The sequence below is a fragment of the Mandrillus leucophaeus genome, unplaced genomic scaffold, assembly GCF_000951045.1.
Source record: "Mandrillus leucophaeus isolate KB7577 unplaced genomic scaffold, Mleu.le_1.0 Scaffold588, whole genome shotgun sequence".
Lineage (NCBI taxonomy): Eukaryota > Metazoa > Chordata > Mammalia > Primates > Cercopithecidae > Mandrillus > Mandrillus leucophaeus.
The window spans coordinates 1,664,811-1,680,605 of NW_012106341.1; the positions used below are offsets into that span (position 1 = coordinate 1,664,811).

A 15,795-nucleotide genomic window follows, 5' to 3' on the forward strand; every position below is an offset into this window, starting at 1 on the left:
ATGTTGCTTGGTCGCATAACTGTCTTCTTTTGAGAAGTGTCTGTTCATATCCTTCAAAATTGTTTATTTTCTTAAACATAAGACAAACATCTCTATAACGTTCTTCTTACTCCAGTCTGTAAATCATTATTTAGTCAACTTTGACCAAATAGAAATTTGACTTATTTGAACTATAAAGACACATGCACACATTTGTTTATTGCAGCACTATTTATAATAGCAAAGACTCTGAACCAACCCAAATGCCCATCAATGATAGACTGGATAAAGAAAAAGGAGGATTGGTTTGAATAACACTTATAAAATAAACTTAAATAAATCCTGAGATTACTATTAAAACTAGCCCCCAAATCTCAACTCTATCACTCCAGTGTTTTCACTTAAATCTTTTTAGGGGATGGGCATGGTGGCTCATGCCTGTCATCGCAGCACTTTGGGAAGCTGAGGCAGGAGAATCACTTGAGCCCAGGAGTTCAAGACCAGCCTGGACAACATAGGGAGATCTCATTTCTCCAAATAATAAAAAATTAGTTGGGTGTGGTGACACACCTGCTGTGGTCCCAGTCATTCAAGAGGCTGAGGCAGGAGGATCACTTGAGCCCAGAAGGCTGAGACTGTAGTGAGCCGTGATTGTACTACTACACTCCAGCCTGGGTAACACAGGGAGACCCTGTTTAAAAAAAAGAAAAAAGAAAAAAAACAAAAACAAAAAACTTTTTAGGGTTAGGAGCTTCACAGACCTACTAAAAGTGAATGCACTGAAATGTATAAATGATGGGTTCCCTAACAAAGAATGACAGTTGAACCAAGTGATATATGGGAACAAGTCTCTAGAAACAGGGTATAGGCATGAAAGCTTAAGTTATGAAATCAAGATGGAGGCAAAGAAAATTGTGTCTGGAAACAATCACAGAGTAAAAAATGGACATTTGGGGTGCAGGGGAGACAGTCCGATCTTCCATGACATTCCTGACACATCAGTCAGCTTTGCTCCAGAATGTCTGACGGATGGAAACTTAGACCTTCCTGATACTCAGCAATAGGCCAGGCCCTGTTTGCATAGGGTCTGTTAAGATATTTAGAGCTGGGCTGTCCAAGAGGGTGACTGCTGCCACCTGTGGCAAAGGAGCACTTAAAACGTGACTCGCTAAAAAGAGACATGCTGTACATGTACGATACTCGCCAGCTTTCAAAGACTGAGGTTGAAAACAGAGTGTAAAATAACTCCTCAGTAGTTTTTCCTATGGATCACCTATTAAAATGATAATATTTTGGATATTTTGGGTTAAATAACATATATGGTTAAAATTAATTTCACCTCTTTTATTCTCATTTTTTTTAAGTGGCTATTAAAAAATTTAAAATTACCTTCATGGCTCAAATGATGTTCCTACTGGAAAGCACTGATTTAAATAATTTGCTGCTCTCCCACCCAGACCGTGGAACTCCTTCAATCAGAGGTATTTGGCTTGGAGGTGGCAGTGACAGAGTCTCACAGAAAATGTTTTTCCTCAGTTGGAAGTCTGACACCTTAAGAAATAAAGTGCTGTGCGACAGACCCTTAAACAAGGAATAGTCCAGAGGACTTCATGATGACTCAGAAGCACATGAGCAGGTCACCTCCTCACACTAGGAGACCTGTCTGTACAATAGTGAGACCAGTGGAGAATTGCTGTGCCTATGCTTTTCCCACTTCAAAAAGAGTCTGGCACTGATTACATTGTGTGATTGAAAAGAGTTTTATGTATGTTCTTGTCCTTGTCAGGATCGCAGATAATTCATTCTGCAGAGAGGCAGTGACTGTGTGCATAAACTTGGTCCTGTTGGTATAATCATGTGCCTCACCTGTTCTGACCCCTATCAGAATGCTAAAGATGCAAATTAACTCTGAAGGACACATCTAGATAATGAAAAAAAAATTATGCTTGCAGACTGTCATTGTAACATTGGCATCAGAAATATTGTTCACATACATTTTCTCATGGAAGATTTCAGCTCAAGTTTTCATTACAGCCACTGGTGAGAATGAATTGACAAGTCTGAAATTAACCAAGGAAAACAAAACAATGACTGCATGTTTCCCAGTGTAAAAAATTCAACTGAGTTTTAAAGTTGCTTTCAGTTGTTTAAGGAAATACATACATCTCTCCCTTTCCTATTATAGAAGATTAAAAAGCCAGAGGAAGAAAGGGAAAAAACAAAGAGAAGGAAGTGCTTTTAAAAACCCTCTTTTGTACTCCCCTCCACTACAGACACATGTCTGGAAGAACAATTTTCCTGGAGAGTATAGACTTCGCATTACAAGGTGGTACCAGAAAGGGACAGAAGCGAGCCTTATTCCACAGAAAGTTCACGTCCATCATTAAAGCCACACAAAAGCTGCGTGAGCACAGCAGAACCTGGACAATTAATCAGCCAGTGAAGTGTCATCTTGATTTATATTTTTCCATTTCTCCATGATACTGCCCAGAGACCAAGCTGAGGAATTCTTCAAGCAGCTGGCTGCATTCTGCTCTAATTTTTTTTTTTTTTTAATATTAGATTTGTCCATCAATTTGCTTTCCAGTGGGATGAATTTTTTTTGTTGTTGTTGAAGAGGAAATACCAGCTATTTATAGCAACTGAAGGAAATCATGAATGGTTTTAAGAGCCACAGAATGGTATGCCACCAAGTAAACAGTTCTACAAACAGTCATTTTCGACAACAATACCATGAGATGCTCAGGCCGACTGGGTTCCTAAGCGAGGTCAGGTCATCTCAGGAAAACTTACAGGATGTTCTCTCAGCCTTCCTTGCATAAAGGAATTTCAGTAGAGCAATCACAAAATGGTGCAATGGGCGATACTGGTCATTTAAAGTCTTTATTCATAGCAATCTCATTATTGGGTCTCATAGCTATGCCAGGTGCCTTGTCAGATACAACTTCCTTTGCTTGCACTTACACGTGGGATTTAAACGGTGGTTTAGAAGACCTCATTTAAAACAAATACTGTCAACAATTTAAGACTATTTTATTTGGTCTTTCTATTGTTTTTCCCTCTTCTTGGTTGTGGAGGGTGGGGTATGGAGCATCAAGAAATACTACTACTTAGTATGCTATTTGTCATCTTCTATCTGTAGACAAAAGGGTGGAAGTTCTTTGTTTCTACAGAAGACCAAACACAAGTGAGGTCCTTTTATAATAAAATTCATGACTTAAAAAATCTCATTTCTTGATTTATAAAAACAAGAGGATATGTCAAAAAAATTTTAAATGTAAGCCACAGTAACCCATGTAGCTTAGTCCTATTCTGAGGAGGGAGGAAACAGAAGAGGGGGAGGAAGAGAAGAGGGAAAGAAGATGGAGGAGGGAGGAAAGAAGATAAAAAGAAAAAGAAAAAAAGAAAGATTAAGATCAAGACTGACAGGAAAAGAGAAAGAAAATAAGAGGTCCAGACACACACAAAGAAATAGATAGGCATAGACAGAAACAAGGGTTTTTGAAGATAACCCCAGCTGGTCATACCTGTGTTCCTAGGGACAGGGTGAAATTTCTAGAACTCTAGTGGTTCATTACTAAATGACAATTAGACTTTTTTATTTTTATTTTTTGGTTTTAAACTTCAAAAGTTTTTAAAAGGCTATTCTCTCATAAAATTGTGACTTTCACAGAATTTTAGAAATTAAAAATTTTTAGAGCATAGAAATTTCCTTTCTTTTTTTTTCCAGATGGAGTTTCACTCTTGTTGCCCAGGCAGAAGTGTAGTGGCAGGATCTTGGCTCACTGCAACCTTCGCCTCTCAGGTTCAAGTGATTCTCCTGCCTCAGCCTCCTGAGCAGCTGGAATTATAGTCACGTGCCAACATGCCCAGCTAATTTTTGGTATTTTTAGTAGAGACAGGGTTTCACCATGTTGGCCAGACTGGTCTTGAACTCCTGACCTCAGGTGATCTACCCACCTCAGCCTCCCAAAGTGTTGGGGTTACAGACATGAGCCACCGCGTCAGGCCAGAAATTTCCTTTTAACATTGGAGGTAGGCCAGGCACTGTGGCTCAAGCCTATCATCCAAGCATTTTGGGAGGCCAAAGCAGGAGGATAACTTGAGCTCACAGATTGGAGACCAGCCTAGGCAACATAGGGAGATCCCATCTTTACACATTTTTTTTTTTTCTTAATTAGCCAAGTGTGGTGGTATGTGCTTGGAGTCCTAGCTACTCAGGAGGTTGAAGTGGGAGGATCACTTGGGCCCAGGAGTTTGAAACTGCAGTGAGCAATGACTGTGCCACTGCACACCAACCGGGACAACAGAGTGAGACCCCATCTCTAAAAAAGAAAACATAAACAAACAAACAAAGAAACATCAGAGGTACAGCCATGTTGGCTATGACACATAGTCTTTCACTATTAAAGCAGGTACTTGCTATTAGTACAGTGGAGAAAAGACTGAGGGGATGTGGGCCTAGAATCATTAGCATTGAAGACCCTGCTCAAGTGTTACCTCCCCAGGAAATTTTAACAAGACTCCTTCAATAAGATTCTACACCTCCTCTGTGCTCTCCAGGCCGCGTTCTCCAACTCCTTTCCAGTTACAGTATGTCTCTGCCTGTGGACTGTAATGAACAGGCAGAGCATGAACAGGTCTTACTCTCACCATCTCTACTGCTAACACCTTGCTCGAGGACAGGATCACCACTCACCTGGATTAGCTCAAACAGCCTCCAAACCCGTCTCCCTGTTTCTCTGCTGCCCTCCCACATTCCCTCCAGGTACAATCTCTATACAGCAACCAGTGATCCTGTGGCAATGTAAAGCAGTGTCACACCTCTGTTCCAAACCCACTAGCTGTTTCCTTCCTCGTTCTGAATAAGAGCCAAAGTTCTGATTGTGACCTACAAGGTCCACACGACTTTCCTCTTCGAATCTCTACTCCCATCCCCAGTACTGTATTTTGACCAAGTTGGCCTTCTTGCAGTTCCTCAAACAAGCCACACCTCTATGGCTGCAGGACTACTGCCCTTATTGTTGCTCTGCCTGGAATCCTCTTATCTGCATGGCTTCCTCATGTCTTTTAGGTCTCTACTCTACTACCTTCTCACCTAAATTTCTTACCTAACTCAAATCTCCATCTCTCCACCCACTACCATCTAAGACATTCCCTAACCCTTTACCTACACTGGTTTTCACACTGGTTTTCACCTTAGCATTCGTCATCTTTGAACACACATGTTTTACTTACATATTTATTATAATATTCCTTATTACAAAGTAACTGCTATGAGTTTTTTCTGTTGTGTTCAGTATTATAGCCCCAGTATCTGGAAGAATGCCTTTGTACATAGAAAGTGTTAAATATTTATTTGTAGAATGAATGAACTCACATTTTAACTTTTGGCTCCTGGCACAAAGTTTTGATTGATGCTCAGTCAATGCCTGCTGACTGACTAAATCAATTTTTGCTAAATATATATCCTTCCTCATCAGCAAATGTACTATTCTTATCCAATTCATAAGTTATAGATTAACACATTCAGAAAACCCTAAATTTCCATAAGCATGTAAAGGGATGTGCTTTTAAAAATTTATTTTCGTGGAGAGATTAGGACTGACCCACTCCCAAATGCATCAGTTTCAATGAATTTGGCATTCATTTCACACTGTAAATCTCCTTAACCCACATCTTTTCTGCTTTTGGGGAATTCTGGGGGCACTAACATAGAGCTAAATCATACACACAAATAGATCTGGAAAAGGTATAGAAGTACATATAATACTTGCATATGGCTGCTTATTTACATATGGCTAACTAGTGTTCAATAAGTTTTTATCAAAACTGTGGATATCCTCTAAGCATCTTCACCAACGTTTTCCATCAAGGAGTAAAATATTTTCTGGACAGTATCTCCATTTTCCTTCTTCTCCTGGTCATAATGAAATGTAGCCATGGCCCCCACAAGTTAACCACTTTAGAATAATCAGAATGTAAAGATATTTTTGAGCTTCAAATCACTGACCAGAAAATTTATATAAAGGGAAAAATTTTAAAATTAAATTGAGAAGGATATTTTAGAAAAAAATGTGCTTACTTACAGTCACATACCTCATTTCATTCTTCAGCATGGCCCATGTGAATGCTTCAAAGCTGGCAATTTGAAAAATTTCTCAAATGTCAAAAACAGATAGTATACCCATATTTCATCATGTTGATATGTTCCAAGTCACCTACCAGGCATAATAATATTTGAAAATCCCAGCTTCCTCGTTATGGATACTCCATGAGAAAATACTGATGAATATTCTCTTCTGATTTGTTCAATGTCTCCGTGCAATAGCTGTAAGGAAACTGCTAAACCTAAAACAAATGAGAGATACCCAAGTTAAAACCAGAATAGAAATAGAATAAAGAGAAACTGATGTATTGCAACAAGCCCAAATTTAGAGTATCATGGTTTTAAACTAAGGGTTAATATTCTGACAAAATCAACAGAATCTATATGAATCATATCTGAATAACACTTTTCCAACTTCAACATCTGAGTTTCCCATTCATAAGGAGGGTCAGAGCAAGTGGAGAAAATGAGCAGAACTCTAAAAGGCAAGCTGGCTTCCAAAGCCCAAATCTCTCCTCCAACCCCAGTTTGGTGGAGCATGTTCCTGTACCAACACTCATTCCAGCAACAGATGAAGGTCACCTGGCCCTAAAAAATACTGACATCAAAATTGGAGGATTAAAAAAAAAAAAAAACTCTATAAGGTCTATGAATAGTTGCTTATCAAATATCAAAAGCATAAACATAAATCTGAAAACATTAATTTAAGGATTTTAAGAATACTGATAAGAGATTTTCTTCAAACAGAAGCAATAAAGCTGATTATAATGAAACTAGGATTATATTAATAATATATACAGTAGAAACTTAGGATGACATGATTTTCTAGTGAGGAGAATTTAGCAGGATACAGGACACTTTGACAAACAAAAGAGAATTTAGTCAGTAAAGTAGAAAAAATTATTATTTTTACCACAATTATAGTGACATTACCATAGCGGGATATACAGAAGATGCAAAACACTTTTCATCATATATTATTTTCTCAATTTCCAGGCAAGAAGTACAAAAAAATTAATGTCGTATCATTGTGAATATGTCTGTATACATATTCCAAAGATAGCGCTTCTCTTTCAGCTTTTTCCTTCCTTCTTCGTTTATCTTCCTATGTTTTAATTTTTTAAGATAGCCAAATTATTATATTTTTTACTTTTTTATTTCCATGGGCTATTGAGGAACAGATGGTATTTAGTTACATGAGTAAGTTCTCTAGTGGTGGTTTGTGAGATTTTGGTGCACCCATCATCTGAGTAGTATACTCTGAACCCAATTTGTAGTCTTTTATCCCTCACCCCCCTCCCACCCTTTCCCCCATGTTTTGTTTTGTTTTGGTTTTGGTTTTTTGGAGACAGAATCATGCTCTGTCACCAGGCTGGAGTACGGTGGCGTGATCTCAGCTCACTGCAACCTCCACCTCCCGGGTTCAAGCGGTTCTCCTGCCTCAGCCCACTGAGTAGCTGGGACTACAGGCACACACCACCACGCCCAACTAGTTTTGGCGTTTTTAGTAGAGAAAGGGTTTCACCATGTTGACCAGGATGGTCTCGAACTCTTGACCTTGTGATCTGCCCTCCTCGTCCTCCCAAAGTGCTGGGATTATAGGTGTGAGCCACCGCACCTGGCCTATATGTTTAAAAATAAGAAGGACAAAAATATCTCCCATCTATATTTACTACATTAGTGATAGAAAATGAAACCAGTAAAAGTTGACTTATTTTTAAAAACATTCAGTCATCATTAACCTGAAGTCAATTTAAAGATGAATTTGCTGGCTGGGTGCAGTGCCAGTTTATTTGTCATATGTCTAGAGGAAGATGTTCCCTTTTACTCTCTTTCAATAACAGAGCAAACAAACAATAACAATGAAAGTAGTGTTTTTTTCTTTTTTGGTTGGTTTGCTTGTTTTTCAATAGAGTGGTTAAAATATCAGGAAAATTTATAAACAAAAAATAAAAAAAGAAGGAAAGAAAAAAGAAAGGCTTTAGGCTCAGAGAGAAACTGGAGCCTCTCCTGAGGCCCAAATCGGAGCTAAAAAGGAGGACAGGGACACGACGACATGATCGTGTCCTCATACTTTCCAGTTTGTGCACCAACAGAATGTCTCCAAGAGCTAAAGTCTGGCACATCCTCAGAACTTCAAATCTGCATCCCAGTTAAACCTAACAATCCCTTATCTCCCTCTCCAGCTCCATCCCATTCACTCTGAGTTAGGTGACTGATAACAATAAAATGGAGAGCGTCTGTCTTTCCATGGCCAGGGAAATGAAGAAGGGGAGAATAAGCCATCTGGATGATTTGACGGAGACAACTATCATCAGAGAAGCTTTTGGGCACTTTATGTGATACTACTGGAACCGTTTAAAACCTAGAGGCAGAAGAACGAAGACAAACGAACATGTGTTATGATCCATCTGTCCCAGCAGCTATTTCTTCCTGACTCACACTCTACCCCCACCTAATCATGGGTGTCTCTGTTCTTCTCCCACTTCTGTCCTTTTGCCTTCAAAATACTCACCCACTTCATTGCCATCATCATTAGCATCACCAGGATCTGGTATTTGTAGAATATCAGTGTTTGCCAGACCCAGTACATAACAACAGTTCTTCCTGCTGGGGAAACACTGTTCAAATCCTGATGTACTATATGAGCAATGCTTTCCAGTACAGAATAAGATGAATTTAACAAAATTCTTAAGATCCTGTAATTTTTTCAAGTGAAGATCATTTTACTGGGGCTTCTCAGTGAAAGATCTGATCAGAGACACTAGCAACATTATGTGGTACACATAAAGGAAGAAAAGGACTCAAGAGTAATGAAAAAAACAAAGAGATTATGCTATTCACAATAGAAGCTGGAGAGAGGAAAACTGACCAAGATTCTTGTTTTGCCCTATAGAAGCCAGCAGCGACTTTAAAAATAAATAAATAAATAAATAAGTTGAATACTGTACTTTACAGAGGATAAGACAAGCAGAAAAGAAAATCATTGGGTCAGAGAGACGGTGAATCCTTACGAAAATTAAAGAAGACAGGAAAAGGAGAAAAAAATGTTTTGGAAAAGACATAGACGGAGGGAGAGTAATAACAAACAGAAATATATCAGTGTTCTGTAAAGAGCAAGGGCCACAGAGGGAAGAGAGTGCAAAAAGACAGAGAGGACCCATTTAATGGAGACAGTCGACAGAGAGGAGTCAGTCAGTGGAGAAGGGAAGGGAATGGGAAAATGACAGGACAATAGACAACACAGTGTGGGGAAAAGGAAAAGCAGGCATTTCAGACTTGGATGCATACTAAAAGTTTGAAAGATACGGTAGTTTTCAACCTGAAGGTTTAGAGCAATATAGATCAAAGCCCTCAGTGTAATTATGCCATTTGACTAGCCAAGTGATGATAATGGGGGTTGTGGGGGAGGGCAGTTACTGCCATTCGGAGGTTCCCTAATTTCTCCAGAATGAAGAATTCACAGACATCAAGAATTACAAAGGTTAAGAGGACACAGCGTTTGACCACAATGTATCTGGCTCTGCCCAAATCATCAACTCTTTCCACAAAGAAACCACAACATATGACTAAGAAACATCAAAGAGTAGGAACACAAAGAAAAAACATGATTCTGAGAGTGAGTCCACAGGGACCAGCCCACAAAGAGCCACTGCAATTCCATTTATTTTCCAATCAAGGAAACTCCAGATTCTATTTTTACTGTGGTCCTTAATTATCATGACCACAACCAAGAGGCTGGATAAATGAGCCGCCAGAACAGTAAGAAATAACATAATGAAGACTAAGAAACTACTCATCACTACAAAGGAGAGACACAGCAAATATTTACACATTCCTTCTAAAAACGTTGAACTCATAGAAGCAGAGAGTGGAATGATGGTTGCCAGGGATTGGAGAGGGTGGGGGATGTGGGGGTTGGGGAGAGTAAACCAGGAGATTTTGGTCACAGGAGACGAAGTTTCAGTTGGACAAGATGAAGACATTCTAGAGAGCTATTGTATGGCATGGTGACATGGTTAATAATAATAGACTGTATACATAAAAATTGCTGAGTGGATTTTAAAACATTTTAAAATGAGGGTGAGGGTGATACGCTAATTAGCTTGATTTAATCATTTAACAGTGTATACATATATGAAAACATCACATTGTATGCCATAAATATGTACAATTTTTAATTGTCAATTATATTTTATTAAAGCTGGGGCAAAAAAGACAAATATTTACACATTCCAATTACCTGAGGATTAGCCCTGTCTTTTCCGGGTTATGACATAGGGCATTGTTTGGAGAAAGGTATTTTTCTTTCCATTTTCTTTCTTGTCATCCTACTTCACTGTCCTGGCCTTATCTGCTATCTCTGGGGTTGGGGCAACTTCTTAAATTTTATCTGTACATTTTACCTTATTCCTGCCACAGTTCAAAATGCACACTCTGAGCAGCAGTAACTTATGGCTGGAGAGGAGGGTGGAAAGTGGGATTTAAGGATGTATATAATAGTGTTCCTACTCCCAAGGAACTGATAATCTAACAATGAAAATAAGAAACATATACAGAGAGAGAGAGAAAGAGAGAGAATATAAAACAGAATGGATTATGGGTATGATAGGAATATTAAAATAAGAAAAAATTATCATGGAAAGAATTGGAAAGTTTAGGGAATTTTTTATTGGAATTTATGACAACCTGTAAAATTAGATTGAATCTGAATTTCATAAAATTTTAATTTCATAAAATTTCATACAATTTAATTTCATAAAATTTAACCTAATTTTGTTTATATAAATAGTATTTTAAGTCACTTTTTATAGCCCTTAATATAAGTGCCCAAAACGAAATTGCTATGGGAGAAATGTCCCCCTTCTTGGAAGAAACATAATCATTAAAGTGAACTTTCACATCAGCCTAGATGTTCAAGCCCAATGATAAATACTTAACATTTAATTTTAAACAAAAGGCATAGTCATTACTCTGGAGTCTGCCACAAAACAACATATGATTCATGGTTAAGTTCAGCTTACAGAGTAGTAGTAGACGAAAGAAAGGCTTGGTATCTTTTAAGCCAAATGTGGCTGATTGCTTGGAAGCTCTAATTTCATGAGAATCGAAACTCATTTATTCTACAAGTTGGCTCCTTTTAAATTCATGAAATTCTGCAATTTTACATTAAAAATGGGAAGCATAGCATGATTTTTAAGTAGCAGCTGAAATTTTAGAATACATGAGCCATTTTGCCACTAATAAACCAAATAACATGTAGCTATGAATGTACAGCAATGCAAAAATGGAAAACCGTGATAAATATATTTGATAAATACATGTTGTTATTAAGTGTGCAGTTTAAGAATTATATCATATGGCTGCAAGTGCCTGTCTCAACCTTAACCTCTGTGTGCTTTGGTTTCCACATCTGTAAAGTAAAGATAATGATACCAATTCCATAAAATAGGTAATGCTTAGCACAAACGAAGCGCTCAAAAATGTCAGCTGCTACTGCTACAACTGCCACTGCCACTATCATTATGTCTACCATTGTTTCTGTTCTCATTCCTCCCTACCATGAGTATCAACAAATTAGATTTCATCAAAAAATGGTCAAAGTCCCCTTAGTGTCATATACAAATAAAATATTCCTTTTAATAGTTGTGCCCACTTACCACCAGATAAATTCAAATATTGTTATTAAGTTCTATAAAGGTTTCAAAGGCAAATAAATATGTCTGTGTATTGAGAACAATCCTCTAACATGTGAGACCTGACAAAGACATAACTGAGAAATACAAATAGACGATACGTACAATTAGACGTATGTGAAGGTGGTGAAATTCCTAATGACATGGGGATTACGGTGTTGTCCTCAGATACTAATAAGTCAATGCTCTGAACAAGTGACAAATTCTGTAATATTCTTTAGAAGATCCTTAGTATGTAATTTAGTCAGGAGGAGAGGTTACGCTGCTATCTTATTTTATTTTTCAAATACGATTTTTATTTGCTTTTTTTCCCCCTTCTTTTTCATTTCTACCCTCTAAATGGATTGAGTTTTCTTATTCCCTTATTCATGGCTCTATAGTTCTAGAAATTATACATACTATTTCTATTCTTTAAACGTTTAACATAAGTAATTGACTTAAAGACTAAATTTAATCAATAGCTCTACTCTCTTCTGGAACAAATCCGGGAACTTCGATCTTTTAAACTCTGATGATGATATGTTTTTAAATTGTTGCTGTTTGCAGTCAATGCTTAACTAGATTTATCCTGACATTTACTGTTCTCTTTGTACACACTTGCTTCTTACATTTCTTTCCTTCTGGGTTCAGTTCTTTTTTTTTGAGATGGAGTCTCATTCTGTCTCCCAGGCTGGAGCGCAGTGGCGCGATCTTGGCTCACTGCAATCTCTGCCACCCAGGTTCAAGCAATTCTCCTGCCTCAGCTTCCCAAGTAGCTGGGACTACAGGCACGCGCCACCACACCCGGCTAATTTTTATATTTTCAGTAGAGATGAGGTTTCACCATGTTAGCCAGGATGGTCTCGATCTCCTGACCTCGTGATCCACCCGCCTCAGCCTCCCAAAGTGCTGGGATTACAGGCGAGATCCACTGCGCCCGGCCTGAGTTCAGTTCTTTACTCCTGATGATGAACTCTGACTAGTTGTTTCAGTGGATGTGAATGTAAAATCTCCAAGTCTTTATCTGAAATTTTATTTTACTCCCCCTTTTAAATATGGCAGGCCTTTTGTTCTGTGGGGCTCTGCATCTATGGATTCAACCATCTGGGTGTCAAAAATATTTGGAAAAATCAAATCAATAAAAAATAACAATATAACAACAGTAACCACAAAAAACAATACAGTATAACAATCATTTAGATACCATTTACATTGTATTAGGTATTACACATAAGCTAGAGATAATTTAAAGTATATGAGAGGATGTGCATAGGATATATGTAAATAGTATATGCCATTTTATGTAAGAGACTTCAGCATTTGCAAATTTTGGTATCCTCAGAGATCCTGGAACCAGTTTCCCATGGATGCCAAGCAATGACTGTAACAGTTCGGCAAGTAAAGAATTCAAAGTTGGCCACTTGCTCCCAGCAGTTTTAACATATTATCCCATAATATTCTGACCTCTGTAACTGCTGCTAAGACTATTATTTCTTTTTAGGTAATCAGTATTTTCTCTCTGGTTTCTGATTTTGTCTTTGGTGTTCTGCAGTTTCACCATAATTTATCTAGATATGACTTTAATTTTATTTATCCTGCTTATAACTTTTGCTTCTTTTATCTGGGTATTTTATCCTCTGCAAAAGTTACTTAATTTATCTAGATATAACTTTAATTTTATTTATCCTACTTATAACATTTTCTTCCTTCATCTGCATATTTTATCGCCTGCAAAAGCTCTACAAATTCTCAACCTTTTCAAATATTGCAGCTTATCCACATACTTTATTTGTTCCTTCTGGAATTCCTCCTAGATGTATGCTGGTCTTTTCATTCAATCCTTTACTGCTCTTAAATGTTTATTCAGGTTATTCCATTGCATTTACCCCTTGGGTAGCATTCAGGCTAATATTTTAAGTTATAACTTTACTAATTCATTTTTCAACTATGCTTGTTTGCTATTTAAGTAGTCCACTGAGTTCTTATTTTAATAACATATTTAAAAAGAATTTTACAAGTTCTATTTACTTCTCTTTAACCACCAGAATTTACACACAAAGAAGGCAAAGATTTTTCATTGTCAAAAACCGTATACCAGTGCCTTGAGTAATGCTGGAATATACATACTCAATATTCTTTTGATGTACGGGTTTAAAAATCTCATTTCATTTTTTTCATGATGTTTTCTTTTTCATTAGGAATCTCTTTTGCTACTTCTTTTCCTGATAGTTTATTACCTAAAATTTCAAAAGATCATGATTCTCATTTGTTGCATTTGCTTACTCTGCCTCATTGATTGCTAATTGTTATCATTTTATCACAATTCATCTTTAGTGGGTGTTGTTTTTTTCACAGGGATTCCATGCATCACAGGTGTGGAAGTGACGATATGGAGTAGGTTACACATTTACTTTTTTTAGGCTATGGAACTGGGACCAGAAGAAATGCAAAATGCTAGTAGCCTACCCTCTCCTGGTGAGATACCATATACCTTGCCTGGAAGGTGAAGGGAGAGGGAATCCCATCTTCTTGGCTACATGTGTATGGAGTGGAATTTTCATCACGCTGAGTTGGTGCAGGCAGGAAGGAGAAAATGAGATGTGACATAAGTTTCACCAACTCTCTTGATTCTTATCAGGAGTTGGTAGTTACTCTTTATTTGCTGTCTACACTTAGGAAGATTTCTAGACATCAGTACTGTTTTAAAATACGATTTTTGACCAGGCACATTGGCTCATACCTATAATCCTTTGGGAGGCCAAGGTGGGAGGATTGCTTAAGGCCAGTTCAAGACCAACCTGGCCAATATAGTGAGTCCCCATTTCATTTTTAAAAACAAATAAATAAGAAAAATAATTTAATTTAAAATCTAAAAGAAAATATGATTTTCATCAATAATGGTTGTTCTGTTGGAACAGGATGGTGCAGCTCTTCACACTGCCATTCTGTAGTGAACTCTCAAAACACTGTTTCGTGACAGTACTTGCATACTTTGTATGTGTTTGGGAGGTGGGGGCTAAGAGCAAAACACAATTGGTGGAATTTCTAAACTTGTACTACAAAATTACTAACAGCATGAGGTATTAGCAAAACTTCCTAAAGATGATATTGCTAGATTCTTTCAAAAATCACTTTCAGTAAAACCTGTTCATTTTTGAAATACCTAGGGTCTCAATATTATCAAAGCACAAATTTTTACAACTATTCCTTCCTATGTGCTTAATTTACAAAATTAATCATCTAAGCTTTGCTTTATGCATTAGAATGTCATGTGTTATATCTATAAGATAAGATAATTGAATTTTTAAGTAAATACATTAGAAGCTATATATCCTGTTTGGAGTTCAACTCAAAGCCAGTGAAAACTTTTCAGAGGCACATCCTAGCTACACCAAGCAGTAAAATTCTGACTGATTAAGATGAGGCATTTACACTGGGAGGTCAGAGACAGGCTCTGAGAGTCTGCAAAACAGAGGAAAGAAAGAAAGTCAAATTTCTAGAAAGTGTGAGGTATCAAGTGAGACAATACTACTGGATAATGAGTTATTGTCCAGAGACAATACTACTGGATATTCTGAAACAAAAGCCAGAATATTAGGAAGAGACTGGTGTGTACAAATGAGCCAGGTTAGATGGAGAAATCAAGATGCAGATGGGAAAATGGGAGCTCTGAACACTACCAGAGGTCTGCTTAACAATGTGTTAATTACATGATGAAAGGGGCCTAGCTTCTACTTAAAGCCTCTACCCAGTAGGACCAAAGTACCCAAATTACAGCTGTCCTTTAACACTGTCATCTTGCAGCACTAGATACTTATGCTATTAATGTTGCTACTGCTTAAATTTGGGATGTATCTCCTCTTTTAGATACACTTTCAAAGCCAATTTAAAATGAAAAGAAAGAAAAAAGAGGGCCGGGCACAGTGGCTCATGCCTGTAATCCCAGGACTTTGGGAGGCCGAGGTGGGCAGATCTTGAGGTCAGGAGATTGAGACTATCCTGGCCAATATGGTAAAACCCCATCTCTACTAA

The 15,795-nt window shown here is 37.7% G+C and overlaps 1 protein-coding gene across 2 annotated transcripts in view; it reads right to left on the reverse strand.

Moving 5' to 3' along the window:
- Positions 1-15,795, reverse strand: part of DOCK4 (dedicator of cytokinesis 4) — a 491,532-nt gene that overhangs the window by 187,747 nt on the left and 287,990 nt on the right. For both annotated transcript variants that reach the window (XM_011999203.1, XM_011999202.1), the window contains exon 13: positions 6,205-6,330. In XM_011999203.1, coding sequence (XP_011854593.1) covers positions 6,205-6,330 — 126 coding nt within the window. The remainder of the gene's footprint in view (positions 1-6,204; positions 6,331-15,795) is intronic.